The 27,121-nt window shown below is 56.4% G+C and overlaps 9 protein-coding genes across 9 annotated transcripts; 5 read left to right on the forward strand and 4 right to left on the reverse strand.

The window, feature by feature from the left end:
• Window positions 1–8: 8 nt before the first annotated feature.
• Window positions 9–3,108, reverse strand: FA10DRAFT_19276 (WD40 repeat-like protein). Its single transcript, XM_025518384.1, has 4 exons — window positions 2,738–3,108; window positions 2,579–2,682; window positions 2,145–2,507; window positions 9–2,086 (listed from the first exon to the last, which is right to left on the reverse strand). Exons 1-4 carry the CDS (start codon window positions 2,993–2,995, stop codon window positions 109–111), a joined length of 2,703 nt encoding a protein of 900 aa, XP_025380542.1. The 5' UTR covers window positions 2,996–3,108; the 3' UTR covers window positions 9–108.
• A 699-nt stretch (window positions 3,109–3,807) lies between these two features.
• Window positions 3,808–4,392, forward strand: FA10DRAFT_264006 (hypothetical protein). Its single transcript, XM_025520469.1, has one exon. It carries the CDS (start codon window positions 3,887–3,889, stop codon window positions 4,334–4,336), a length of 450 nt encoding a protein of 149 aa, XP_025380543.1. The 5' UTR covers window positions 3,808–3,886; the 3' UTR covers window positions 4,337–4,392.
• Window positions 4,393–4,969: 577 nt separating this feature from the next.
• FA10DRAFT_298747 (hypothetical protein) lies at window positions 4,970–5,985 on the forward strand (the record flags this gene model as incomplete). Its single annotated transcript, XM_025524640.1, has 4 exons — window positions 4,970–5,120; window positions 5,192–5,256; window positions 5,329–5,722; window positions 5,808–5,985. The coding sequence occupies exons 1-4, from the start codon at window positions 4,993–4,995 to the stop codon at window positions 5,983–5,985; spliced, it is 765 nt and encodes a 254-aa protein (XP_025380544.1). The 5' UTR covers window positions 4,970–4,992.
• A 247-nt stretch (window positions 5,986–6,232) lies between these two features.
• Window positions 6,233–14,524, reverse strand: FA10DRAFT_298748 (hypothetical protein). Its single transcript, XM_025524641.1, has 3 exons — window positions 11,562–14,524; window positions 8,111–11,503; window positions 6,233–8,044 (listed from the first exon to the last, which is right to left on the reverse strand). Exons 1-3 carry the CDS (start codon window positions 14,254–14,256, stop codon window positions 6,366–6,368), a joined length of 7,767 nt encoding a protein of 2,588 aa, XP_025380545.1. The 5' UTR covers window positions 14,257–14,524; the 3' UTR covers window positions 6,233–6,365.
• Window positions 14,525–14,650: 126 nt separating this feature from the next.
• FA10DRAFT_298749 (hypothetical protein) lies at window positions 14,651–18,737 on the forward strand. The gene is made up of 4 exons (XM_025524642.1): window positions 14,651–15,825; window positions 15,887–16,428; window positions 16,486–16,902; window positions 16,965–18,737. The coding sequence occupies exons 1-4, from the start codon at window positions 14,730–14,732 to the stop codon at window positions 18,522–18,524; spliced, it is 3,615 nt and encodes a 1,204-aa protein (XP_025380546.1). The 5' UTR covers window positions 14,651–14,729; the 3' UTR covers window positions 18,525–18,737.
• Window positions 18,596–20,326, reverse strand: FA10DRAFT_257655 (cyclophilin-like protein; the record flags this gene model as incomplete). The annotated part of the gene is made up of 2 exons (XM_025519867.1): window positions 18,596–18,871; window positions 18,938–20,326. The coding sequence occupies 2 exons, from the start codon at window positions 20,324–20,326 to the stop codon at window positions 18,596–18,598; spliced, it is 1,665 nt and encodes a 554-aa protein (XP_025380547.1).
• Window positions 20,327–20,482: 156 nt separating this feature from the next.
• Window positions 20,483–23,061, forward strand: FA10DRAFT_298751 (hypothetical protein). Its single transcript, XM_025524643.1, has 4 exons — window positions 20,483–22,036; window positions 22,099–22,157; window positions 22,212–22,450; window positions 22,512–23,061. Exons 1-4 carry the CDS (start codon window positions 20,533–20,535, stop codon window positions 23,011–23,013), a joined length of 2,304 nt encoding a protein of 767 aa, XP_025380548.1. The 5' UTR covers window positions 20,483–20,532; the 3' UTR covers window positions 23,014–23,061.
• A 171-nt stretch (window positions 23,062–23,232) lies between these two features.
• Window positions 23,233–25,681, reverse strand: FA10DRAFT_264011 (hypothetical protein). Its single transcript, XM_025520470.1, has one exon. The coding sequence runs from the start codon at window positions 25,621–25,623 to the stop codon at window positions 23,335–23,337; it is 2,289 nt and encodes a 762-aa protein (XP_025380549.1). The 5' UTR covers window positions 25,624–25,681; the 3' UTR covers window positions 23,233–23,334.
• A 152-nt stretch (window positions 25,682–25,833) lies between these two features.
• FA10DRAFT_283004 (hypothetical protein) lies at window positions 25,834–27,037 on the forward strand (the record flags this gene model as incomplete). Its single annotated transcript, XM_025523808.1, has 2 exons — window positions 25,834–26,048; window positions 26,155–27,037. 2 exons carry the CDS (start codon window positions 25,834–25,836, stop codon window positions 27,035–27,037), a joined length of 1,098 nt encoding a protein of 365 aa, XP_025380550.1.
• Between the last annotated feature and the right edge of the window lie 84 nt (window positions 27,038–27,121).

Here is a 27,121-nt window from a genome sequence, read left to right on the forward strand (position 1 = left end):
AGAGACCGGGAATGACTTGTTTGAAAAGGCTCGAGAAGCAGGGAGAAGGAGAACTGAACGATGATAAAGGGATGCTCTCCAAAAATGAGAAAAGAGAAAAAGAAATTTCTATCCGTAAATCCTCACGACGCCGTCGGCACCGGAGCTTGCAAAGAACGGCGCCGTTGGGTGGTATTTGACGGCCAACACGCCCTCATGGGCTTTACGCCGATGCGCCGTGATTTCCTGAACGCAAATGGCGGCCTTGTCTTGGCTATCTTCCTCCTCTCCGCCTCCGCGTCTGCCACCGCTCTTCTTCTCCGGTGCCGTCGAGTTGACGATGTCCCAGAATCGGACTGAGCAATCATGGCCGCCCGAGACGAGTGTCAGGCCTGAAGGGTCGATGTCTAAGCACGTGACGCTGTCGAGGTGCGCCACCATCGAGAGCGTGCACGCTCCTGTGTCGAGATCGAACATGCGGATGTGATGGTCCTCGTGGGCCGTAATGAGGAGCGGCAATGTAGGATGCGTGATCAGCTTGTTAATCTGAGTGCCCACAGTGCCGTCGTAGGTCTCGTTGGACTTGATCTCCATGACCTCTTTGCCCGTGTCGACATCGAAGAGCTTGACTATTGCGTTTGTGAAGCTCACGGCGCAGAGGCGCAGGTTCGAGTGGCACGGCGCCACCGAAGTTGGGACTGGAAGTCGACCGTCATACTTTTCCAGGAGAGACTCCCGCTCCCTTTCTCTATCGGCACTCGGATCCGTCCCGAAGTAATCGAGAGAGAGGAGAAGCTGCATCGGGGCTTCGGCACCCCCCTCGGACGGTGCACCCCAGATCTTGACAGTGCCATCGGCGCTTGCAGTGGCCAAGAGAGCCTCATCATCGGATCGCAGAGGTAGCAGGGTCATGTCCCAGACCGCTTGGGTGTGACCGACCAGCGTGGCCATCTCCATGTCCCTGTCTACGGGAGGATACGCCTCCGTGTTTTGTTCAGGAAGTTTCCAGACAATGACGCTGGAGTCCACACTACCGCTGTATAGCCTCCGTCGACTTGGCGAAACAGCTAGGCACGTCACCGCGGCCGAATGACCTCGCAGCGTCATGATCGGCTCATTGTCCGTCGTTTTTGGCTGAGGTTGCGAAAATGTTGAGGGATCAAGCCTCCAGAATTTGATAGTGTTGTCATCGGAGGCGGAGTAGAGGCACAGACCGGCCGTGTCAAAGGCGACAGCTCGCACGGCGTCGAGATGGCTACGTAGAACGCGCTTCGATTTCCACATCTGGCCTTCATTAGCGCTTTCGCTAGCGAGCTTGACGCTCTCATCGTCCTGTTCGACCGAAGTCATGGTCAAGCTGGCCAGCTCGTCTTCGTCGGACTTGGGTTTCCTGACCTCACGCCCCGCGCTTGCCTCAATTAGGGCATTGACATTTTCCGATGTAGCTGCGAGCTGTCCGTGGGCGTCTTTCTTTTCTCGCTCTCGTTTTTCCCTCTCTCGCAAGCCTGCCTCCTTCAGTCTTGCCCACTCTTCTGCGTCTGGTCGGCCCTCTTCGCCTGGGCGAAAGACCGCGGTGAGCCGGTCTTGTTCGTCGTCTCCGTCAAGGTGCTCCGCCGGTACGTCATTACCTCCCTCTAGTGAGGTCTGTCCACTTGTCGTCGATGCAGACGACTCGTCGCTAGAAGAGGAGGCCGACGATTCACCCTCTGAATATAGCTCGCCTTCCGCTTGCCCGCTCACATCCGCTGCGCGTGGCATTACGTTTGTTGCGATCGCAGCGGCTGAAGAAGCGCCGAGAGGGTCATCGCCTGACTGGGGATCCGACTTTGATCCGTCGAGGGGCTCCGCCTCTTCCTCACTCGTTTCTTCAACGAGCGTCTCATTGGCCAGGTGCGTGGGTCTGCTGGCGCTCAGGCCGCCCCGAGTGGACTTTGAGTCTTGACTCTTTTGACGTCTGCTGTTGCCGTCTGCGCCGACCTGAAAGGAGAAGGGAACATTGTCCGAGAGCGTCTTCCGTGGTCTCTGGGGCCCGGAAGCTCCAAAGGCTCTCTCCGGCAGAGGGTTCAAGACGCTGGTGCTTGTCAAGTACGAGATCTCTTGCAGGCATCTGCATCGGGATAGTCAGCCGGCCAGTCCTTCATGAGAACCAAATTTAAGAAACTCACTGCTTGAGGTAGTCACGACTCCGTGCTCTGGCCTTGGGATCTTTTGCGCTTGAAGCTTGTCGCGACAAGCCCGGGGTGGGTGCCCCTGCTCCTATGGAGAGAGTACTGTTGCTGCCGAAAGTATTGCCATTGACGCCCCCCAACGTTGAGAAATTCATAGTGCCCGAGGTGAACGATCGCTGATGGGCGGGCTCTTGGCCCGCACTGGCTTCGGAATCACCGCGGTTCGACGGCGAGCTCCTCCCGCTGCTCGAAGTCGCTTTCTCGACACCTTGAAGTGATGCAATCTTGCTGGCATGGACTCCTCCCGCCTGGCTTGATGCCCCTGCATGCATCGTGCTACTTGATGCCAGATACTTGGATCTAAAACAAAAGGGGGCCGAGATAGAGTGAGAACCTCAATCACGTCCGGTGACTTTCGAACAGATACATACCTTTCTTGTCGTAGGGCGTACTCGAGCATCTTGACTCTACGCATCAAGTCTGTCTTGAGATTGTCCACGCCTCTTCGCTCGCCCTCGAGAAGCGCAATACGAGCCTGAGATTGGAAACTCAGTCATCTTTTTCGACCAGAGGCTAGCGGATCTGCTCACCCTCATTTCCGCTCGCTCGATCTCCCACTCATTCCTGTCCCTCTCATACCTGCGCCACTCGCTCTGGAGGTAGTGAAGAACGCCGGCGAGAGAATACTCAGGCTGGACTGGCGACCCATTGCCCTGGCCAGCCTGTCCGTTGTGCCCATTCCCTTGCCCATTTCCTTGTCCGTTGCCAAATTCTTGCTGTAGGCCATTCGGACCGCCTCCGTTGCCGCCATAATAGCCTCCGCCACCCGAGACAAAGCTGGACTGCATAATGGGGCCCCGTCTCGTCTCGAAAGTTCCTTCACTCCTGTCCGTCGATTGTCGTTACTATCGCGTTGGCAGCTAATATCCGCCGTGCCCAGGAGGCAAATGCGACGCGATTTCGGCCAGCTGTGGCTGCCTACGCACCAAAGTCGCTTGTCTTGAGTGACCTGACAGTGAGCGCGGCGGTCAGCAGGATCGAAGAACGGGGGGCCCTTAGTTGAGCGATCGATCGATGACAGCTGGGCCTAAGCCTTCGCGGAGAAAGGCGAAAGAAGGAGCGAGCTTCGCTGGACCAAGAAACCACGTGGAGCGCGCTGCAATTTGTGATCACGAGGGCGCGCTCTTCGTAGAATCCGACATGGCGTCTTTCTTTCCATCACCTGGTGAATGCCGACGCAATGCAACATGCTTTTCTCGCTGTTCCACGTTGCTGTCAAGTTGTCATAGCTGGCGCAAGAGCGAACCGGCCGACAGCTCAGTGGCAGGCCCGTCCTAGCTCTCAAGCCTTAAGATTGGGACGTAGTCATTTCAATTTAGATGATGACGGCCTGCAGGCGTTCGTATGGCCTTGTGGTCGATTCACTTACCACGCCTCCCATTCCTGCTTCCTCAATCTCTCTCAGCATTGCGGCCTTAGTACGTAAATCTCTTCCAAACGTTGTAGATAGCTCTAGAGAGAACGGAGCCCGTCGACATGATGAAGGCTAAGTCCTGGAGGCAACTTAACTCATGTTTTCGGCAATCGGATGACGGACGCTTGTGGCGCACGCCAAGACGCGAGAGCATTTTGGCCTTGCATAAGGCCCGGTCCACTTCCATTTTTTGGCCAAAAGGGGTGTGCTCCTTCCTCCTTCATCAACTCGATCATTTCCGTTCAGGGAAATTGGAGCAGAAACGATGCCGATTGGTCTGATCATCCTGCTGGCGTACGAAACGGTGCATCGTTCAGCACGGCAGCTGAACCGACGTCGCGCCAAACGCGGTCAGTATGAGGACCTGCCTGCTGACGACTTTGGACGTCCCATGGACAGCTCGACGGGTCGGAGGCTTTCCCGGAACGAAGCGAGAGCCATGGCTGCACATCAGCGTGAGCTTGCGGCCATGCGAACGAGAGAGGGCGAGTGGCGCCGCAAGGGCAATACCCTACCGGAGTATCAAGAGGATATACGCGAAGGCCCGGGCAAAGAGAACGAAGTGGTGTTGAGGGGTGTCGACGGATATGAGCTGGAAAGGAGCCGCTGGAGCTGGACGGGCTCGCCCGTGTATAGGGAGAGGGGGGAAGAAGACGAGACGACACACAATCGACCGACCTCTGTGGCTGTTGCCACCAGCATACCTGCACGGTAGCAAGCTACCGCCTCCGACGCGAATCACGCCACCACTTTTTGCGAAGTGCGAAGGACTCCTCCTTTCTCTTTCAACGATGCCTTTCTCGCTCATAACAAACTGTATATCTATGTGTCATACGCAATGGGACTCTGTTGGACTTCTCTGTTTCTCTTTTCTTGTTTGTTGCCGATACAAATGCGGTTTTGAAAAAGGCGTCAAAAACTGAGTCTTATCGGAGTCAAGACGTCCGCTCCTCCATCCTTCGACTTAGAAAAGGCGCGGTGGCGGATGATGTCATCTTTCATCTCATCGCTTCAAAGAAAAGAGAAGGTTCAAGGGGGTCGGTCATCCTCCGTTGTCAACATTGAGTGTCGCGGCTCCTCGCGTGTGAGATTGCATCATCCAGGAGAGAAATGAAGGTGACAAAGAATAAAGGGAAAAAAAGGAAGTGCGAAAGTGAGTAAAAAAAAGGGGAGAAAAAAGCGAGGGGAGCGGCGCCGCGGTGGTCGTTGGCCCGCTCCTCAATGAGATGAGAGGAGCTTGAATGAGCATTGCTTTGTCACGCTGGCACAAGATAAAGATCAGGCCGGTGTTCCTGCCTGGCCTTTTTCCTTTGAATGTTCGTCTCTTTCACCCAGTTGTTCTGCGTATCCTCAAGAGAGTCGTCTTCAGACATGGCGAAGCGAAACAGAAACGTCAGTGCACATCTTGCTTCTCTGGCTATTGCCATCCTCTTCGCAGCAGTCGTCGAGGGCCTTACTGTCAGCACCCCGCCACAATTTACTGCCTGCTTGCCGTCTCAGTAAGTTATATCGCCAAAGTCACAGTAAAACAGTAGACCCAATGTAAAATTCTCTTTTCTGCTTCGAACAGCATCAGCTGGTCCAACGCTCAGGGCAAGGTATACCTTTCTGCCATTGAGGGGAAGGACATCTCCCGTGAGTGATGTTCATCCCAGTCACGCAGGTGATCTCCTTACTGAGTAGCCATGACGATCTACGGACCCACAGAAGCACCCATCAAGACGTTCCCTCAGATGGATGCGACACAGGACGGTTACACTTGGAATGTCGACCTTCCTGCGGGCAAAGTGGTCACGCTGCAAATCAACGACGATGCTGGTGTGCCCAACTATTCTTCGCAGGTGACCATTCTGCCCACTCCTCCGGGCGTTGAGTGCAAGAACGCCACCACTCAGTCGTCGAACCCGACTACCACACCTCCCACTACGCCGACCTCCTCCTCAGCTTCTGCGTCGACAACGTCGGTGCCTGCCAATACCCAAGGAGGAAATTCATCGGCCTCGGCAAGCTTGGCCTCAAACTCCAGCTCAAGCGCATCGAATGCAACGCTCAACAGCGCCCCGCTTACTGCAGCGACTCCACTCACACCTGCGAACACGAGGTACGGTTGCCTGCTCTCTTCTCCCTTTCAGACGGTAATCATTTCTCTGACACCAAAATTTTCTCCCGAATTTCCGACTGAACAGCAGCAGCAGCGGCAGCAGCATTCCCACTCCTTCGACAACTACGACAAGCAGCACTGCGCCTTCGACGACGAAGAAGCCCCACACCGATGGTGCTGTTCCTCTCTACCTCGCCTCGCCCGTCACCGGCAGTATTGCTGCGGTCACTGTCGTCATGGCCATCTTCCACGTCCTTCTTTGATAGTGTCACCGTCGGTGACCACTTGGACGAATGGCACTGGTTTCTCTCGATTGTTCCAGCTCCATCATGACCCTTTCTCGTTCACCTTTCATATCTTGCTATAACTTGTTTCCCCTTTTCCCTTCTACACGTCTTACATCCGCGACCTGTGCGTCCGCTTGTTGCCCGTATGCTCAACTTTGTTTGTGGCCGAAGCCTAGTTGATATGCTGCTCAGGGCAGAAGTGAACGCGGAGGAAGAGATCTCACTCCCAGCAATGATATATTGATGCCTACGTTATTGTCCAAAGAAAATGAATGATGACGACCATCCCAGAAACTCAATTGTGTTGCTCTATGTAATCTCATATGAAAGAGTCAAAGTAAGCAAGCCCCAGCTGCTCAACCCTCTCGCCACTTTTCATCCACAGGATCCTGCGGTGGGCTCGAGTAGAGCAGTCGCTGCTCTTGATGCGTCTCGGAGGGGACGCTCCGGCTCGGTGTAGGGAACGGTTCATAGGGTTCCGCTATGGGCTGATAGAAGCTCTCTGCGCTTGGTTCTTGCCATTCGCCTGTCGTCGTTGCGCCAGACGTTGGTGGCGAAGTAGCAGCGGGTGGACTTGGTTCTGTCAGTGGTCTATACTCTTGCATCGCCGACGGCGGTGAGAAGGGCGACACAATGGACCCAGAACCCTGCCTTTGCGGCTCCGGTACATTTCCATGGGCCGAGAGCCTTCGTCCGACCGCGCCCCACGCAGAGCCCTTACTGATTTCCTCAAGCACGGGGCTTGCCTTCCGTTCGAGCTCCTGGAGGCTCTGTGTGCTAGATGTTGCCGACACTCTACGTCCACCGGCCACGGCAACCGGGCTTGGGGCAAGCGCGTCTGCGTGCTGCTGCGACGAAGAAGCGCCGCCCAATTCGAGCTTGAGGTTGGGTTTTCTGGCATTTTGTAAGCCCTTCGAGCTCGGAGACTCAAAGGAATAATCGAACGACGTGAGATCGACGCTTCGCCTGTTGAATCCTCTTTCCGACTCCTCGCGGTCCTCTTCAACCTGAATAATAGGCACATCGCCAGTGGGCATTTGCTGCTGAGAAATCCGTCGCAGAACGACAAATTTGCGTCGGAGCCACATGCCTCGCAGCACCGACCGGACCTTCTCGAGCTGGATACGATCCTCGACGCGCTCCAGCAACATCCTCCTTTGCACCAGCTCCTCTACCGAAAGAGCTTGGTCGTCGTCAATGAGCTTGTAGTGCGCCAGCAGCTCCAGCATCTCATGGAACCGGACGCCGCCACCATCGATGGGCGTGTTGTGCGGTACGTCGGCGCCAGAACGACCAGCGCCAGTGAAACCGAGTCCTCCGATTCCTCCGAATCCTCCGACGCCACCGGAGATGGCCCCACCAGCGTTGCCGCCAAAGCCGCCTCTGAGGCCGCCAGTCGATGCTGCGGTCGCGTTTGCGTGTCTCCGCCTGGACGAGGATGGGATGGCATTCTCGTCAGCCCGCAAGCAGGCTTCCTGATAGAGATGCTCGAATCTCGTTCTCCTCCTCAAAATCTCAGATGCATCGATCGTCTCGCTCAGGGCTCTCCTAAGCGCGTCGATATCGACGCCATCCACGACGTGCCTGTTGGGGCTCGCCAGCGGAATTGTCCCCACAGAATTGGAACTAGGAGAAGACGGCGGCCACATAAAGTGACCCTTCCCCTCCCTCGCGCCAGACTTTGCCGGGCTAGTCGCTCCTCCAGGCGAGCGATTTCGCCCCAGCGGGAGTTTTGGCAGATTCTCAACAAATGACGGCGACTGTGGCATTCCACCCGCTACTCCCTTCCCGCGTGCATCGGACCTGCTGAGTAACGCTTGAATGCTTGTCTCGCCACGGTAAACTCTCACGTCGAGGACACCTGTGAGTTTGTTGAAGAACGGGACGAGTTGTTCCTTTGTCAGATAGCCTTTGCGCTGGACATCGACGGCGGCCCAGGCTTTCTTGAAATTTCGAACCTGCTCTCGCGATAGTGTCGGCTTGCCGCCAAGCTGAAAGACATAGGAGAAATTCTCGACGACGGTACCAGTAAACACTGTCGAAAGGATACACCTGGTCAGTGACGAGAGACAAGCGCAACAGCAATTGTTGGACGACTCACTGTTCAGGAAAATGTACATCGAGATGACATTCCACGTCACGAATAAGAAGTACGCCCAGCCTTCGCTGCCACAATCGGTGTTGAGGTAGCTCGCCGAGGGAGTGCACTCTGGAGGGCTGAGGGTGTAGTCGTGCATGTACGAGTTCCAGCCCTCGCCTGTCGACATCATGCTCAGGAACACGAGCGAGCCGAGAAGTGTCGAAAAGTTCTTCTGATACGTTTCGTTCTCACCCCACTTCGTCAGGCCAAAGACCTCGACGAGCATAATGCCCCAGACAAGGAACATGGTGAGCCAAAGCAAGAAGAGCGACACGATCGAAGGCAGCGAAGAGACGGCAGTCTTGAAGAGTTGGTTCAGCGAGTTGCTGCGTTGGACCAGCTTGAACGCGACGGCCGTGAGGAAGATTTTCTGCAACTGCACATTTGAAGCGGCTTCTTCGCCCCCTGGCCTGATGAGCGGAATTGTGGTGGCCAACGTTCCCGCCACGACGACTAGATCGAACAGATTCCAAGCATTTTGGCGATAGGCCTTCCATCCCAAGCCAGTCAGGCGAATGAGAATGTCTGCCGTAAAGACGGCAGTAAAGCAGAGGAAGACGATGTCGCGGATCTGCTCAACCCAGGGCGCGTCGCCGTACCGCTGCGTGGCCAGGGCAATGATGGAGCAGAAGTAGAGGAACGTCATAGCTCTCGACCACCAACCATGCTTGTGCACCGCCCGATCGTAGCACCACGACCGCAATTTGCCCGCCGGCCTGACCTTCGGCCTCTTCGATGGCCGCTGTCGACCGATCAGCCTTTTGAGGTCAATCCACTGGCGCTGCGCCGTCGTTAGGTAGGCAGCCCCCGAATACTTCTGGAAGCTTTCAATAATGACAGCGACAAAGAGTGTGAGGACGAAGACGGCACCGAGAAGATTGTAGATGACAAAGAAGAGCGCATTGACTTGACGATTGTCGGGCTGGAGCTGCTGGTCGCGGCCGGCGATCGACATGGCTGTCGTCATGACATCGATCCATCCTTCGAGGCTGACAATTTCGAACAAGATCAAGAGCGAAGATCGAAAGTCATCGAACGAGTACACGGATCCGTCCGTTGGATTCTGCCACACTCGCGGGGCCAAGAATGACCACTGGCTCGGCGACGTCGAAAATTCTCCCACGCAATCTGCTTTTGTCGAAATGCCGTCTGATCCGTCTGTGCAGCTGTAGAGCAGACCCGAAAAGAGATTCTGGCCCCAAATGGCAAACGGCACAATGTAGAGAATGGCCAAGACAGAGGCATCGACGAACCGGCCGCTTCCATGGACGAGTGCGGAAAAGGCGCTACGCATGAGGTTCGACAGGTTGATCAGCCTCAATGCACGCAGAGCCTTGAGTGCTCGTGTGAATCGACTGACACCGCCGATGACGACGAGTTCGGTGATGACGTTGACCAGCAGCGTGAAGAGCACGAAGAGATCAAGGGCGTTCCAAGGAGAAAGGAGATAGGCGTTGGGCGTGAAGGCGAAGCCGTCGGCAATCACTTTGACGATGAACTCCAAGATGAAGAAGATTGAGAGCGACACCTCGGTAATGGAGAACCACGAGTCTCTTCGCAGGCCGTGTTCGCCGTACCATTCCCTTCGATACAGTGGCGTGGCAATACCAGCAGTGATGACCGATGCGGCAATAGCTGCAAAGATGACCGATTGGTACACCAGCACGCGAAATCTCGACGGCTGACGCCCAAAGAGCCTCTCGCCGTAGCTGGGTGGGACGATACTTTGGCAAAACCGACGGAACCCATTGGTGTTGGAGAAAATCCACAGCGACTTTTCGTACGACGGATGTGTATTGATTAGCCGGGCCTGTGCGATGCGCGGATCGTCCTTGTACCGATTGGCATGGCTCTCGTCGATCTGTGCCTGGTTGGGTCCATCGTCGCCAGAGAGGCCAAGATCGCTGCGCATCCTCGTCAACTGTCTCTCTCTCGCAAAGAGCCTAGCCGTATCCTCGTCGTTGTCCAGGTGAAATGCTGATGGTGGTCGACCAGCGGCGCCGAGGATCGTGGCGCCCGAAAATGACTGCCTGAATTGGCGAGCACGCAGCGTGTCCAGCGGTACCTGCTCCTCTGGGCGATCCAGCCGTAATGCCTTTCTTACCACCTCCATGGTGCGTTGGAATTTCGATTGAGCAACGAGCCCCTGGAGACTCTTTCTTCGTCTGCGATCCGTCTTCTCCGCTTCGTCGCCAGTTCTTTTTCTTTCTGCCGTCGGCGCACCCCTCCCTATCTTCGCCTCGTTGCGTTCCCTCAACCATCGATAAGGGCTGAGCTGGTGCAAGATTCGGCCCGTCAAGGAGCCCTCGGGCTTCTCCATCTTGCGCAGGTACATTTCCAATTGTTGCTGCCTCTTCTGTCCTTCAGCCACGCCAAAGTTCTCGGCAATGACGGCGATGAACATCTGCAGGACGATGAAGTTGGCGAACAAGAACCAGCCAGCGATAAAGATGCCCGCGATAACGGCCTGCTTGTACTGGCCCTCCCTCGACAACGCAGCAAAGAGCGGCGTGGTCCAGTCTTCTGACGAGAAGATCTGGTACATGGCCAAGAAGGAGTTGTAGATTTGCTTGAAGTTCATCTCAATCTCCTCGCCTGAGTCGTCTTCCTGCGGGATGTCGCCACGGAGCAGCTGGGCTGCCATCAATGCGGCGAGACCGACCATGAGCATGAGGAAGAGGATCATGTTGAAAAGACCCGACATCGATCCGAAAACGCGGATCAGCAGCGCTTCCATCCTCGGCACCGCCGCGATGACTCGGTAGAAACGCATTAGCTGGAAGAGGGTGAGCCAAGGATAGACGGTGGAGTTCTTGATGGGCGGGATGAGGATGACGCTGGTAATGACAGCGAGGAACAAGTCGAATCTGTTCCTGCGCTTGACGAAGAAGCCTCGCCAGTCGTTGTCGAGAAGAAACGAGAGAAAGCGCATAATGATCTCGACATCAAAGGCAACGGTGATGTATATCTCGGCCGTTTCCGTCTTGCTCTTCTCCTCCTTGGTATGATACGAGGCCTGACTGGCCTGCACTCCCAGGTCTACAACGACGAGGGCGAGCCAGAGGTACTTTGTGTACCGCCAGAAGCGCTTGTAGCTGTCGGCCACGCGCTGCCTTCGCTGCTGGCCCTCCGACGTCGAAGCGAGCCTAGGCTTGGTAGCCTGCTCGATGCTCTTTGCTGCAAAAGCGGACTGCTTCGTCGCGGCCGAGATCGACGCAAACGTATTCGTGATCACAGCGACGAACAAGTTGGCCATCCAAAAGTTCATGATGATGAGGCCGAAGATGAAGTAGAGGCACGAGACAAAGTAGTCGGCGTCGATCATGTCGTACATGGTATTAGACCAGTTATTGGCTGAGAATGAGGTGATCGTCAGTCTCGAGCGCGCTTTAGTAAGACGTGAGGTGCTCACAGGATATGACAATGACAACCTGAAGAAGGGAGGTGAAGATGTTGTCGAAGCTCTTCGTATTATTCTCGGGATTCGCGTCTGTTTCGACACAGACTTGGCCTCTAGGGCAAATGAATCCCTTACCCGAACTGGCCATAGGTGTGCCAAGCTCGTTTACCCTGCCCACGGTTTCGTTCGTCGACAGATTGATGAAACCGCCGCAGATTTGACTCAGCGTGAAATTCGTCCCAGGATCGCCTACATAGTCGCCAACCCAGACACAGTTGCGTCGATAGCTGCCTCTGAACGACTGAATACCAATGATGCTGAAGAGGAGCATAGCAAAGACGATGAAGAAGGCGACATTGACGAGGAGCGGACCGGCGGTTTTGAGGGACTGAAGGATCGTCGACGTGCCACTGGTAACGGTGAGCAGCCGAGCGCATCGAAGAATGCTGATGGCGCGGAAGATGTAAATGTGGTGCGCTGGCGTCATCTCTTGCTTTACAATGCAGAGGAAAAACATGACCCAGAAGGCCACAACAGCCACCAGGTCAATTCGGTTCCAACTGTGACGAAGGTAGGCGTATTGCGTCGTTTGCTCCCGCTGTGCGCTGACAATCTTGGAAAAAGGCAGGATCTTACTGCCCTGCTGCATCAACTTCGAGCCCCCCTTCGCTGCTTCGGCTCTCGGCTGGCCTCCTACAGCCCCATTTATCTTGTCATCTTGCACGCCGCCGACTTCTGACGAGCTGTGAAAGGCCTGGCGGACGTACTCTGAGGTGGCCGTCCTGGGTCCCTTGATAGACGTCGAGAAGTCGGTCCGATTGGGGCTCCGCGGTGGCGTGACTGATGCAGCTTCGGCCTCGCGCTGCCGGGGCAAGAGCACTGCATGAGCACGCGTCTTGAGCGAGTCGCCCAGGCCGGCAAAGGTATCCATGGTGTTGGACCTCGACTGTTGCCGTCGCGAGTGCGCCATCAGTCGTGCATTTGCATTTGATCCCGTGTCTTCATTTGGACCACTCTGCTCTTCGTGGACAACAACGCGAGGGGCCGAAGTCCTCGATTGAGGCGCTGATGCAGTCGATGTTGTCGTAGAGATGAAAGACGCGGAAGAAGGATGATAGGCTGGTGGTGGTGGGTTGATGACAAGGCCTGATACAATGACACGAGCAACGACCTCGATTGTGAAGATGCAAAAGACGGCCAAGAGGGCAAAGTCGACCCAATAGTCAAAGTAGCCTGGCTTGCGGGGAAATTTGAAGACGCTTGGTGCAGACTGAATGACGAGGAGCACGGCGTTGAGGACTATGAGGGACAGAATGAGTGGCTCGATCCACCATTGCTGCAACAGCTTAGCCAGCGTCTGCCGCACCCGACTCTCGGGCCCAAAGATGCCAAGACTCTTTCCCCGAAGCATCGAGTCACGCGAAGGCTGTTGCTGCGAGGCCGCATTCGCCAAGTAGAAGGCATCGTCCTCGCTGTCGTCTTCGTCGCCATCGTGGCGGTCCTCGAGGCGCATGTGTGGGCCTCTTTGCCTTTGGCCGTCGAGGTCTATGACTCTGCGACTGATGCGCCTGATTGACTTGCCCACCCTTTGGAGGCCCGACCTCGCCCTCTGCAATCCGGGTGCATCACCACCAGCGGCCGCATACACATGGGCGCTGCTGCGATGCATGACTCTGTCCCCTACTTCGTCCTTGCCCTCGCCAGGGCTGCCATCTTCAAGTGCCGAGGGTGAGGCGACCCTTCCACCCCCAAAGTAATGAGACTGGGGCCGATGTAAATCATCTTGGGACGATGTCGCTGTCAGCGGCTCCCTTGCTCCGAATTGATCCCATCCCCGCTGCGGCGCCTGGTGTGAGGTGAGGACGGCACCCTCTTCGGCATCGTCGTCTCCTGAGGCGGCACCGCCGTAGTCGAAGCCGCTGGTGCCCATGACGGGCGTTTGACCACTTTCTAAGCCCAGATTGAGGCTTGACATGCTCTGTCGAGGCGTTTCAACGTACGAGTATTGATGGGGCATGACTCTGCCCATGTCGCCGGGCGCGGCAGACGCGGAGCTCTCTCCCCTCGAGTGCTTCTCCAAAATTCCATCGTCTCCGAAGTTGGAGAGAGTGATCTGAGGCGGACCATCGTTGCTCTCAAAGTCAAAGGGATTGCCCAGTTCAGGCGCCTCGCTGCCCTGGCCCGTCCCGTGATGGTGCACTGGCCCGCCTGCCGCCACAGCACCACTACCACCAACATTTAGCCCGGAAGCCCAGGCTGAGAAATGTTCACGGAAAGGGCCTCGAGGGTCTGAGGATCCGTCGTGGCCCCTGTTGACGCTGCTGTTCCTTCTGTGGAGCGTCTGCTCTCCAGCACCTCCATGAAGCGCCCGTTCCTCCAGTCCACTCCTACGCGGCGAGCTGGTCAATGACGATGATGCATTCCTCGACGAGGATTCCAAAGGATTGCCAGTGGTAGCAGAGCTGGCACCGGCGCTGCTCAAAGTGTTGTCCCCAACGCTGCTGGACTCCCCACCGCGAAGAGGGGCACCGGTCAATCTTGTCTTTGGTGAGCTCATGACGCTATCGTGAGAATTGAAGTAGTAAGAAGAGATGCTGACTCCTCTGGAGCTCGGCGCCTGACTGCCCCTGTCGTGTTCCGCAGGAGGAGCCAGCTCCGTGCTCTGGAGAGGTCGAGGCGAGAGCGGCGGGCTGCCCTTTGACGACATCCCTGTCCGTCCGTCGGTCTGACTGACTGACTGGGTATCGCGCTGTCTGTGAGTTTCTCTGTCTGCGCTCTCGCTCCTTCGCCTTGCTTATGTTCCTCTGCCGGGCATGTCGTTCCTTGGGTCGTCTGATTCGCTCTTCTATGTTATTCGTCTGCTCTTCGTGGCGTCTCCTTGTCGGGGAGGGATTCTACGTCGTCGGTGTCGTGTCGGTTTCGTCGTCAGCTGTCGATTCGAGGCGTTTCCCTCTCTCCTCTCTCCACCGCCTTGGCGAAAGATCACGAAATTTTAAGGCTGCAGCCGCGTTGGCCCTCCAGACCAAGCCAAGTTGAGCCGGCCGAGAATTTGATTCCAAGTGCGCGCGCGCCCGTGCAAGGCCGCCGAAAGTCGAGGAAGACCGTGCACGTCTCTAAACGCTCCCCCCGTCCACCTTGTTTGTCCAGAGCGAGGAAACACAGCACGCGATTAGCGACGACATGGGGTCCCAAGCGGACGGAGGGGGAGGCGGTCTAGTCGTTGATACAATGGCGACGGAGGCATCAGCCGCACCGGCCTGGCGGCACCTCTCCTTCTACGAGCACACTGTCGTGCGAGATGCGTCCGACTTTGCCAGGTCTCCGAGCGCACTTCGAGCCACCAACGAGATCTCGACAGTGGCTGTCGGCAGCAGCGGCGGCGGCGGCAATAAGGCCTCGGCGTACGTACTCGTCGGTGACTTCTCGGGAGGTATCAGAGTTCTCGATGTCGACACATATTTCGAGCTGGGGACGTGGCAGGCTTTTCATGGCGGGCCAACGTCGGGCCGAGTCACACACCTGTCCTGTGATTCCAAGGGCAGGGCCGTGACGCTCGGCGAAGACGAGAGCTCGCGGTTTCCCGTCCTTCGCATCTGGCAGCTCAACGTCGATCGTGGCACATCACAATGGACCCCACCGACGCTGCTCGCCGAGGCAAAGGTTCAACATGGCAGTCGACCTCATCCTGTTGCCGCCCTCGCGCACACACCCTCGCTCTCTTTTATTTCCATCGGGCTCGCAGATGGGTCCGTGCTGCTCCTCCGAGATGTCGATGAGGTCTTAAAGGGAACAGCACCTGTCACGCTGCCGAGATTCAAGGTTGCCTTCCAGCCCTCAGCAAAGTCAAACGAGGGGACCGGGCAGGAGCCAGTCACGGGACTCGGCTTCGCGGAGCAGCATCCCAAGCCACCCACTGCTGTGCAGGTGAATGGCGATGCAGTGGTCCGCCGAAACAGGGCAGGCTCACGCAGGCAACCGCTTCGGAGGAAAATGACACCCAATGGCGTGACTCCCAGGGCAGCAGTAGAGCAACCGCCGCAGACGGTCCATCTCTTCATCGTCACACTCTCACGCATTCTAAGGTACACTGTCATCGGAAAAGGAGCCGGATCACCAGCAACCGTGGTAGACGACGTTGGCTGTGCACTGGGGTGCGCTTCTATGATACCCAGCCACAGTGCGCAGACGGCCTTGGCAGGCAAGATGGTAATTGCTCGCGAAGAGGCAATTTACGTTGTGGGCGTGGACGGTCGCGAGGTCTGTCTAGCATACGAAGGTGAGCCTTTCCGTCTCTCCCCCAATGACTGCCAGCTTTGCGCTGATTATAGTCTTGTTAGGTCCTAAATCTTCAATACGGCTGTCGTCGACGCAGCTCGTAATCATCTCGCCTCCCATCCAAGCCAGCGCAACTTCAGAGTCGCCCACCGTGAGGCATCACGTCAATCAACGCGACCGGATGGGACGCAACAGCAAGATCAACGTGGACGTGGCCAAAGCGACAGTGTTTGATCTCGACAACAAGCTCGTAGCCTACTCGGCCACCTTTGACGGTGGCATTCGCGAGGCGTGGGCCGGCAACAACGGCCAGCTCTTTATCCTCGGCGACGACGGCACCCTCACTCGGCTCGACGAAAAGTCGCTCAAGGCTAAACTCGACATCCTCTTTCGCAAGTCTCTCTTTCTCCTCGCCATCAACGTCGCAAGGTCGCACACCGCACGCGCTACCACGGTGTCTCTCGAGACGCCCGTTGAGCCTCTACTGGCAGACATTTTCCGCAAGTACGGAGACCACCTCTATGCCAAAGGCGATTTTGAGGGCGCCATGAATCAGTTTGTAAAGACCGTCGGGGTGACGCAGCCCAGCTATGTCATTCGCAAGGTGAGCATCCTCGTGACCGTCTCCGGCGCCCACTCTCTGACCTGAAAGTTGCATCAGTTTCTTGATGCGCAGCGTATCAATAATCTCGTCACCTATCTTCAAGAGCTTCACAACCAGGGCCTGGCCAACTCGGACCACACGACGCTTCTCTTGAACTGCTACACCAAGCTGAAAGATGTGACCTCGCTCGATCGTTTTATCAAACGGCCGCTGGCGGCCACCGCGGATCGCGAGGGGGACCGCGATCAACACGACGGAGGCATAGATGAAGAGGATCAAGTGGAAAACGAGGAAGAACTTCCTTTTGATCTCGAAACGGCTATCCGCGTCTGCCGGCAAGCCGGTTACTTTGAGCACGCTGCTTATCTCGCAAAGCGCTACGGCCAGCACGACGAGTACATGCGTATTCAGATTGAAGACCTCGGCGATGCGGAGACGGCCTTGTCTCACGTCTGCAGTCTATCTGCTGAAGAGGTCGGTTCCTCGTGTTGCTCTTGCATGTTAAGTATACTGACACTCTTGCTGTCTTTCGCCAGGCCGAGAGCAACTTGGTCCAATATGGCCGAGCGATGCTCAATAAGATACCCGACAAGACGACCGACGTGCTCGTCGAGCTATGCTCGGGCGTGTTCCAGCCGACACCCGTCGCCGTCGGAACCGGCGTCGAGGCGGCGCGAAGCAAGTCAACAGCGGCTGGCTATCTCGCCTACCTCCAGGCCGGTCCATTCGCGGCGGCAGCAAAAGGTACCAATGCCGGTGCGGCGCCTGAAGGTGCAAGCCAGCTTGAGCCACAGGACAAGGAGGGATACAAAATTGGCGATTTCAAGGCAGAAGAGGCAACACCTGCTGATTCACCACCTATCGAGGAACATAGGAAGGGTGCCTATCCGCTTCCTTCTCCTCGTATCTTTTTCGCCCATTTCATCCGACACCCTGCCCAATTCATCCGATTTCTGGAGACTGTCGCTCTCGCTCGGTGGGACCAACAGGTGGATATGGCCGAATCTGCACCGCGTGCTCTGACAGCCCCTGATGCCGAGAGGGACAACGACGACGATGTGCTGAGGCAGCTGGGCATTGAGCCTGAAGATGGCTATGAGGATCTGGAGCGAAAGGATCAGAAGGCAATCTGGAACACGCTTCTGGAGCTTTACTTGCGCTCGTCAAGAAGAGAATTGACTCGTCGGCAGGAAGGAGAAGGTCGATCGCTCGTAGCGGCCGCCTCAGAGTCGACGCTAGACGAGGAGCAGCGTATGGAGAGACGAGAGCGGGCATCGAGACTCCTAGAGCAACACCAATCCCTGCCGTACGACATCACTCAGGCGCTCGTTCTCTGCTCTCACGAGAAATTCACCCAGGGTGTTGTGCTCCTCTATGAACGGATGGGCATGTACGAGGACGTGTTACGCCTGCACATGGATGCGGCAAGGGACGACGAAATGATGCCGTCACTCCGTCGATATGGGCCCTCGCAGCCTCACCTCTACCCGCTTGTGCTTCGATACTTTTGCTCAACCGAAGACGTGCTGTCGAGACATCGTCGAGACGTTCAAGAGGTTCTGGACCACATCGAAGAGGTGCAACTCATGGGTCCGCTTGAGATTGTGCAGACCTTGAGCCGGACACCTGTGGCGAGTGTAGGCCTCGTGCGAGACCACCTCATTCGAGCGATCAAGCAACAGAAGCAAGACATCGATGCCGATGACCGCCTCATTGAATCGTACCGAGCCGAGACGGACAAGAAGCTGGCCGAGATTGCCCAGCTGACCGATGCCTCGCAGCCTCTCGTCTTCCAGCACTCCACGTGCACTGCTTGCGGAGGACAGCTCGATTTGCCCAGCGTCCACTTCATGTGCAGACACTCGTTCCACCAGAGGTGTCTACACCGCGAGGATCTCGAGACAGAGTGTCCAGCATGCGCCAGGAGCCACGCAGTGGTTAGAGAGATCCGAAGGAACAACGAGCAGTTCGCCAAGAGACACGACGTCTTTTTGGAAGAGGTCAAAGAGGCAGACGAAGGCTTCGATGTCGTCGCAAGCATGTTCTCAAAGGGTCTGCTGGGCGCAGCCCAGCTTGGTGGGACGCCGACATCATGAAGTGCTGTTCGTCTTGTCTTGGCTTTGATAATTTGATTGAGCGATGTTACAATGTATGCGTTTCCAGGTCATCACCATCTCTCCATCCGAGACGCCCGACTCGGTTCTGGACTCCTGCCATCTCTTGAATACTGGGCTCCTCTGCGGGTGTCTTTCTCGTCCCTTCTGTCTCTATTTCTGTCCCCTCGCTTCTTGTCCCATTCCCTCTCGTCGACCCAATCTCTGCCCCGACGGCCATGCTGCTTCGCCTTCTCCGCTCTCGCTCGCTCGCTGGCATCCTTGCTGCCGAATCCAAGCTCGAGGGCTTTCGACGAGGTTGAATCCCTCGGATCGAGCGTGACGTATTCCTAACGTGCGCAAGCACAAGGTCAGTCGTGTCTACTCATTTGGTTCTGTCACAGAAGTCTACTCACCGCGCTGTCATGCTTGTCCTCCAAGAGGCTCTTTCCTCCAAAGTCAAAAGTATGGTCTCTCCAGCCCTTTTCATCGTCATCTTCGTCGCTTGCGCCATACTCTCGCAGGTCATCCGGGATTTCCTCTCGTTCCTCCTCCTCTCGCCGCTTCCTCTTGCGCTTCTCCTCCCGGTGAGCATCCTCTCTCACCCGCGTCTGAAACTTTCTGAGGAGGTCCGACGTCTCCTCATCCTTGTCCTTGGCTTTCGATTTGACTTTTCCCTGAGGCTTCGACTTGCTGTACTGAGCTCGCAAATCTTCGAGGAGCGCCTTTCCCCTCTTAACCTCCTTTTCTTTCTTGGCTTCTTCCCCTGCGGAGGTAGACGGCCGTTTGCTCAAGCCTCGAATTGATGCTTCCAGATCGGCGATTTTCGATGCAGCCGAGCCTCCCTCGTCCGCAGCTTGAAGTTTAGCTCGAAGCGAAGAGAGATCCTCTCCTTCGCCGTCTCCCTGGGCCTTTCTGCGCTTCTTCTCCTTCTTGTCCGCTCCATTCGACGAACTTGCTCCATTCGAGCCAGATTGCGGAGGCTCTGCAACAATTGGAGAGGCCGAGCTGCTTGCACCCCGGGCACTAGGCTCGGCGTGCATCTTGGACAGCTTGCGGTCGTCTTTGAGCAGATCGTGGCTGCTTTTTGGTTTCCCCTTGAACGACAAAGCTGCCTCCTCATCCTCTTCCTCCTCGCCAACGAAGCTGAGCAGGGCCGTATTCTTCTTCTTACTTCTAGTCCCTTCTCTATCTCGTTCGAGTCTCCGTGCCTCTGCCTCTTTCTTTGCTCGCTCCTGAGCTTTCTTCTCCTCCCGCGTCACGCGTGGAACAACGTCGTCAAATGGGTTGTCGACGACGCGGATCGTCTTGAGCTTAGGTGGGTATAGCGGGCGATCCTCGACGTCCTTGCTCATCTCCACATCCTGCGAGAGGTTGACGAGGTTGTAGATGGTTTGACCGACAACACGGCCAAACATGGTGTGTTTCCCCTGCAGCTCGGGCGTGGGTGCGAGGGTCAGAAAGAATTGCGAGTCGTTTGAATGAGGGCTCGATGCGTTTGCCATTCCGAGCAGCCCGCGCCTGTTGAAGCGAAGCCGCTGATGGAGCTCATCGTGGAATGGCTGACCATATACGCTTTCGCCTCCCAAGCCCGAGCCTGTCGGATCGCCCGTCTGGATGATAAAGTCGGGGACGAGGCGGTGGAAGATGAGATCATCATAGTAGCCTTCTAGCGCAAGCGTGATGAGGTTTCGGCACGCCTTTGGACATTCCTTTGCGAAGAGCTCGATCTCAATGTCACCCTTGGACGTCTCGAGGATCACCCGACCCGAGGGTGGCGGCTCCGTCACGTAGATGTTCGACATCCAGGCCTCTTGTCTGTCAACCAGAGGAGGAAGAAATGGCCCCGGCAGCCATAGAAATAAATGGTCGTCAATTTAGAGTGTTGCTGCAATCCACGTGGCTCAGACGCTTGCTTTATCGGTCCTGGTCGTGAGGGGTGGAGATGCCAAGGCCAGGCACAGCTTGTCAAGCTATCCTAGCTGTGTGCGACCACACGTTCGGTCGAACAATGCCTTCCAACGATCCTGATACGGCAACAATGGACAGCAAGAGCAGCCGCTCGTCCGATAAGACCCCAAGCCTGCCCATCTCGAAATCAGCCTCCAACACCAGCCTGGTGCCCTCGGCCACCTCGTCTTCTTCGCTCTCGTCCTCGCCTTTCGGTTCCAGATGGCATCATCACAAGAACAAAGCCTCGCATGATTCCGCAATCTCGCATGCGATATTGGGACCCGCCATATCGTCCATTGCTGCTCACAATCCTTTTAGCATCGGACATTTGACAGAGGATGGAAAGGAGCATCGGCAGGGAATACATCACTCAAAGGTCCCAAGCGGTGACTACGATTACGAGGGAAAGAAGAGCCTCGAAGATGGTAGCGTGGTTGGAGAAGGCGAAGCAAATGACGAGCATGCCTCTTTGCAGAAGAAGGAGCGGAGGAGGAAGCGAGACCTTTTCAAGCGAGCGGCCGGAAGAAGCTTGTCGCCGTTTCGCTACCACCATGGCGAGAAACGGAGTGGCAGAAAGGCCTCACTGTCGGGCGAAAGCAGTAGCAGGCTCAACACAAGGGACAGCATCGACGTAGAACGCGAGCGAGGGCGCGAGCAAGGTGGAGATGGAGCTATGACGGACGGAGAGAGCGACGGAGAAAGCATCAGAAGCGGCATCACCCCAAGGAACAATGCATTCGGCGGTGGGGATAGCGATGATGAAGACCTCGCCAGCATCAATGAGATCCGGGATCAAAGTGGCGCAACGGCGGCAGATATCAGGGCAAGAAATCAGGAAAGACATACGCATGAGGATGCAGAAGACGAGAAAGGAGGAAGGGAAGGAGATGAGACGGAAGAAGAAGATGAAGATGACCTCATTTATTTTGACGACGAAACACTCGACAACACGCTCTTTAATGCCGGGTGCATTGGACTGCACGATGCATGGCAGAAGGACGATAACCATTCGTCAAAAGGCCCCGAAGTCTACTACGGTCCCGATGACTACGACGCCGCATGGGGTGGTGCTGGTCCGACTGGGCATGACGAAGGGGACGAAGGCTTGCGGGCGCCCAACGTCGTCATTGGCGAGCAATACGGTCACTCCCTCGATGAGTTCGAAGGTGATGGACTGAACGTTCTTCAGAAAGAGGAGGACAAGCCTGGCAAGATCAACAGGCCACCATCTGCCACGTCATCGGAGATGTCGCCCGAAGCGAGCAACAACAAGAGCACATATGAACAGTGGAAGTGGGCTCACCAGGACGAGAAACAGTCAGTATCGCCTTCGCAGAAGCTCAGCGCATCGAGACCCATCTTCGAAAGGAACCGATGCACCATCACGCTTGTTCACGGAGAGTACGAGCGTTGGGCAAAGGAGAGCAAGCGCCCCAAGAGGTACATTGTGGCCAGCGATGGCAGTGAAGAGAGTTCTTATGCCATCGAGTGGACAATCGGAACTGTACTCCGCGACGGCGATGAGATGCTTGTTGTATCAGTCATGGAGACGGATACAAAGCGTGAGTGTACCATTTCGCCAACAACTGAGGCCGATAGATCAACTGATACAACACTTCTACAGTTGACAGCACAGACCCTCATCACGAAGACAGGGCAGCCCGGCGAGAACATCAGATGATTGTGAGTTCTATTTGTCTCCTTTCTGCCGCCTGCTCTGACCAAAAAAACCCGTAGCGTCAATCAATGTGCGTCGTTCTGGCGCGACGAGCCACAGCTGTGCTCCAACGAACAAGGCTAGGTGTAAAGGTGTCCTGTCAAGCTCTGCACGCCCGCAACTCGCGCCATATGTTCATCGACATGATTGACTTCTTCGAGCCTACGATGTGTGTTGTTGGATCGAGGGGCCTGGGCAGCCTCAAGGGCGTCCTGCTCGGAAGCTTTTCACACTACTGCGTCCAGAAAAGTCCTGTTCCGTGAGTATGCTTTGCTCGGAGTTGATCGACATCATTCGCTGACGACGAAAGTCCTTCACAGCGTCATGGTCGCTCGTAAGAGGCTCAAGCTTCCAGCATTGCCGCGCGGAAAGGGCGATGTCGTTTCGAACGTCAGAGCGAGGCATATGAGGCTGGACCAGGCCATGATCGAAAAGGACGCAAATGTGGCCGAGGAAGATCCCGAAGGCAAAGACAAACAGGACGATGCCGGTGAAGAAAGCGAGAAGAAGCAAGATGCTGCAGATGCTGCTGCTGCTGAAGAAGAAGAAGGCGATGCAAAGGAAGGGACAGACAAGAGAGAGGCAGAAATCGGGCAAGTGGCAGAAATCGGGAGAGAGGAGAAAGAGGACCAGGTAGTAAGGGACAAAAATATAATAGAATCGACTAGCGAGGAGGTCAAGGACAAGACAGACAAGCAGGGAGAGGGGGATAAAGACGAAGAAGAGAGGGGTAGAAGAAGAGCAGGGGAACATGAGAAGGTTCAGATGGAAGAGGAGGAGCCGCGAGGTAGAAACCGCTCTAGAGTTGCAGAAGGACAGTAGCTGTCGATCTTATCTCGTTTCATCTGCAGGGAATTGTAGTCACCAGGGAAAAGCGTCTTTCGCGAATCTTGGTTCAAAAATTGTTCCGTTTGCTTTTGCTTTTGCATGGTAAGAATGGGGCACTTATGAGCAGTCCATCCTGTTGGTGAGGATTCAACACAGGCGAGATGAGGAGGGCAGCAGAGCGAAAGATAAAAGGGGACATTCGAGAGTCAAAGATTGCTGCAACTGACCGCGCATGCGGAGATGAGATGCAATTGATTGTGGCACGAGCGACATCATGCTGACAAGATCTAGAAACAAGGAAGAGGGACAGGAGAATCATGCAAGACCTCGAACCGTAATGAGACCTTGTCCGGCATTTTCGTCTACCCTCCATCCGTCCCGCTTCAGCATCCCGAGCACCGCTGGCCGAATGACCGCCACATTTCCCCTCGAGTGGCGCCCGACGCCCGTGACAATCGTGAGCGGCATCTTGTTGCCGCTGCCGCTCTTTGCCCACCAGGCCGCAAGGGCGTCTCTCGTGATGGTCAGCGCTTCATGCACCGTCAGACCGTGTAGGTCAATGCGATCGCCCCCGCCACGAGAGCTTCCATCCCCCCGACTCGTGTGCACACGATCCTGGACCAGGGCTTGAGCGGCCCTCAGACTCCAAGCCCTAGCTTTGGCATCCAGGCGTCGGGCCTCATCGGCGTAGTACCACGCTGCCGAGGCGCCCCTGCCCACGCCGGACCTTGACACGGACGCAGAAGGCAGGCTCGTTCGATTGCGATAAGCCGAAGATGCCTTCCGAAGGCACTCTTCGCGTCTCGCACGGTAGTCTTCTGAGATGGCCTTGCACTCCTGGGCCCGCTTCTGAGCAGACGATACGACTTGGTTCGACGAAGGCGCTGTGAAGAGGAGACTTCCGATTTGCTCGTCAGAGGAAGAAGGAATGGCGTGCGAAGACGCATGAGTGGCGGGATACGAGGTAGATGCAGCCCCAGCTCGCAGCGCTTGGAGCGCAGTCCGATTGGAGGCTCTTCCGTCGCTACTCTGGCTGTCTTGAGCTTGGGTCTGAGGTATTCTTCGCTTGGCCACACCAGAGTATGCTGGCCGGCCATTGACCCGATCGTCTTCGCCCGTCCAGACAAAGGTCCCTTCAGCAGGGCCTGCGGTCTGAGTTTTTGTAGCCACATCGACGACGACCGCGTCGCCCTTTGATGAGTTTCGGGCCAGGGGATCGAGAAAATCAGTCTGAGTGCCATGCGAAGCCTCTTGCACCACGTCGAGGAGCTCAAGGAGATCCAACGTGGCGTCTGGCCGTGCTGCAGTAGCTTTGAAAGCCTGATGAACATCTTCGACAGTCCTGTGCGCCGGCGAAATAGCACAGAGACTGTCGACCATCGATTGAGCTGTCCCGGGAGGCTCCCCGATGTGGTCATCGAGCAAGGCCAGAGTTGGATATCGTTGAGCTTGTCCCACGACGAGACGCAGAGTCGTCGCACGCAGATTAAAGCTCGTGGAGTGGTAGGTTGATCGGATTTTGTGCGAGGGTAAGTCGAGCAAAGTAGCGATTTGATCAAGAATCGAAGAGGAGAAGAGCCAGTCATTGTCCTTGACCGCCGGGTCTTCATCATCTGCGATACCAGCCTCCTCGCGCTCCTCCTTTTCCAACCTTGCCGCCATCGCTGCATCGTCCTCCTGGACACCTGTTACGCCTGAGGACTTCTTTGTTCCTGTGGCAACCCGACGGACAGGGTGAAAAGAGCGAATAGGAGCCCCGTGTCGGACATCACCCAGACTGATCTTTTGAGGACCAGCGCTGTATGCGCCTTCAGCCTGTCGCTGTCGCAACCTTTTCCGCTCGCTTTTCGACATCTTCTTTCTGCCACCCACTCCCTCCGAAAGCTTCTCATAGTCGATGCCTTTTTTCACGTCGCCAAGATACTCTTGGCTTTCGGCGACAGGCCAATCGAACTCTGCGCTTGCCTCGCCATTTTCGACCATCTCCAGGACCATAAGATGATCGAGGGCCTGTGTCACGTCGCCATTGCACTCATTGAGTGTTTCTTCTAGAAACACTGGCGTTCTTGCGGGGAAAGCGTGAGTCAGAAGGTCGAGTCCATTTCCATTTACTTCGCTGCCAGGGGGACCGACGTCGCCATGACCAGCGGCAACCTCGATGGGATTGATCAGGTCGTTCGCCGCCGCTTTTCCCAATCTTTCCGCTTCTCTTTCCTCCTTTGTCTTCACTTCTTCATTCGCTTCTTCTGTCTCTTCGTCGTCAGTCAAGCGAAGGCTGTCGGCAAGGGGCTGCTGGTCTTTGTCGATCAAGGACCATTCCTGTAGCGCCCGTTGGACTTGAGCCGATTCCAGGTCCGCGTCTGCCCCGGCTTCGTCCGCATGGCCCTCGAAAGCCTGCCCCGAAGCGTCGAAATGCTGTACAGCTCGGAAAGCTTCTTCCCCTTGATCAGCCGAGAGCGTCTCGAGAACCGCGGTCGCTCCTTCGAGCGTCTGACCACGCTCCGAGACGAGCGCCGCGATAAGGGCTGGATCGATGCTTGGTGCAAAACGCGCCTCCAGCTCAGCCTGCCACGATGAAACCCTATCGGCCTCCTCTCTCGTCATCTTCTCTTCCTGTATGACGGCCGTTATACCGAGAATTGTTCTATCTTGAGTTCATGATCGAAGCGAGCATGAGAAGAAATGAGGAAAGAAAAAGAATGTGCAAGCTCTTGTCAGCGCCAGGTTCGCCTCCACTTGTCATCTCATCGGCCCCGTAGCTTCTTTTTCAATTTTACCTCAGTGCCAGGCCAAGGGCGAGGAAGAGGCGGCGCGATGACATCTCGCAGAGCTCAGGTACGCACCCTGCTCTCGTCCTCGCTCCAACAGGGGAGCGGAGGCGAGGTCGTCGGCGATCGGGATGCCGTCGTCTCTCGCACGGAATCTTACCTCGCTGCCGTCGATGTGTGGGCAACGCGAGGGAACCAAAAGGCCGTTTCGCGTGTTGGGCCTGGTCTAGTCGCGGTTTGCGCCTGGCTGGCTATCAAGAGGTGGGTCATGAGTGCTCAATACTTGGGCTGCATGATCATCGCCAAGTACTTACTCACTCCACCTCTCTCCTTCTCTCTCTCTCTATCTCTCTGTGCGCCTGAATAGTCTCGAGCCGCAGAGCGCGTCAATGGCCACGTATCAGAAGAAGTCAGGCCTGACACCAAGCCAATTCGAAGCCTCTGCCCAACAGCTCGCCGCGGGCATCAAGAGCGTGCGAGCGGCCTCGTCGACCTCTTCGCCGGTCTCTTCGGCCCCGAGCACTCCAAGACGGCGAGGCAAAGATGGAGCGGTAGCTGCAGCGACCTCGCTGGCCCTGTCGCCCCAGAGTCGCACGCCAGAGGCACTAGCAAAGCGGGCACGCGACGTTATGTCTGGTGCCGCCTTTGGTCGTCGGCCTGCGCCGGGCTCCTCTCCCACTCCGTCGCCCAATCCGCCCAAGACTCCTTCTGGACGCATCGGCCGAGCCGGGGCCGTTGCCCCGTCGAGGGACCCGCTTTCGCCCAGCGGCAGCCGTGCGACGCTCGGGGCTTCGCAGCAGCGAGTCAACGCAGCTCCGCATACGCCCTCGAAGAGTTCGCGATTGCGTCAGCAAGCCGTTCTTGGAAACGACGGTGGAGCTGAGAGGGGGAAAGAAGAAGAAGACGAGGAGGAAGAGGAGGAAGACGACGACGAGGAAGAGGAAGGGGGTCTCGACAGCGACGAAGAGGAGGCTCTTCAGCGAGGCTGGACACGGAGGCGAGGAGCCAGCGGTGAAGGGCAAACGAAGCGGAGAAGGAACGAGTACGACTTTGCAAAGACTTTTCAGGAGGGTGACGAGGAGGTTTTTGCGCATCTCGATGAGGACGTCCGGGCACAAAAAAGGCTCAGGAAGGCAAGGCACGCCATCGCAAAGATGATGCAAGCAGACACAGGCGGGACCCATTCTGAGCAGGGAGCTGATGACATGGTTCCTGATGACATTTACGCCGTCGTCGCGCTCGAGCTGTAAATTTGACATGCTGCGCCCCGGGGGCGGCCAAATTTCTCCGTGTGCGCCCCCTGAAGGGACGATACCCTGCCTCAATGCGCAAAA

This window comes from Acaromyces ingoldii, assembly GCF_003144295.1.
Source record: "Acaromyces ingoldii strain MCA 4198 unplaced genomic scaffold FA10scaffold_1, whole genome shotgun sequence".
In the NCBI taxonomy this organism is placed as follows: Eukaryota; Fungi; Basidiomycota; class Exobasidiomycetes; order Exobasidiales; family Cryptobasidiaceae; genus Acaromyces; species Acaromyces ingoldii.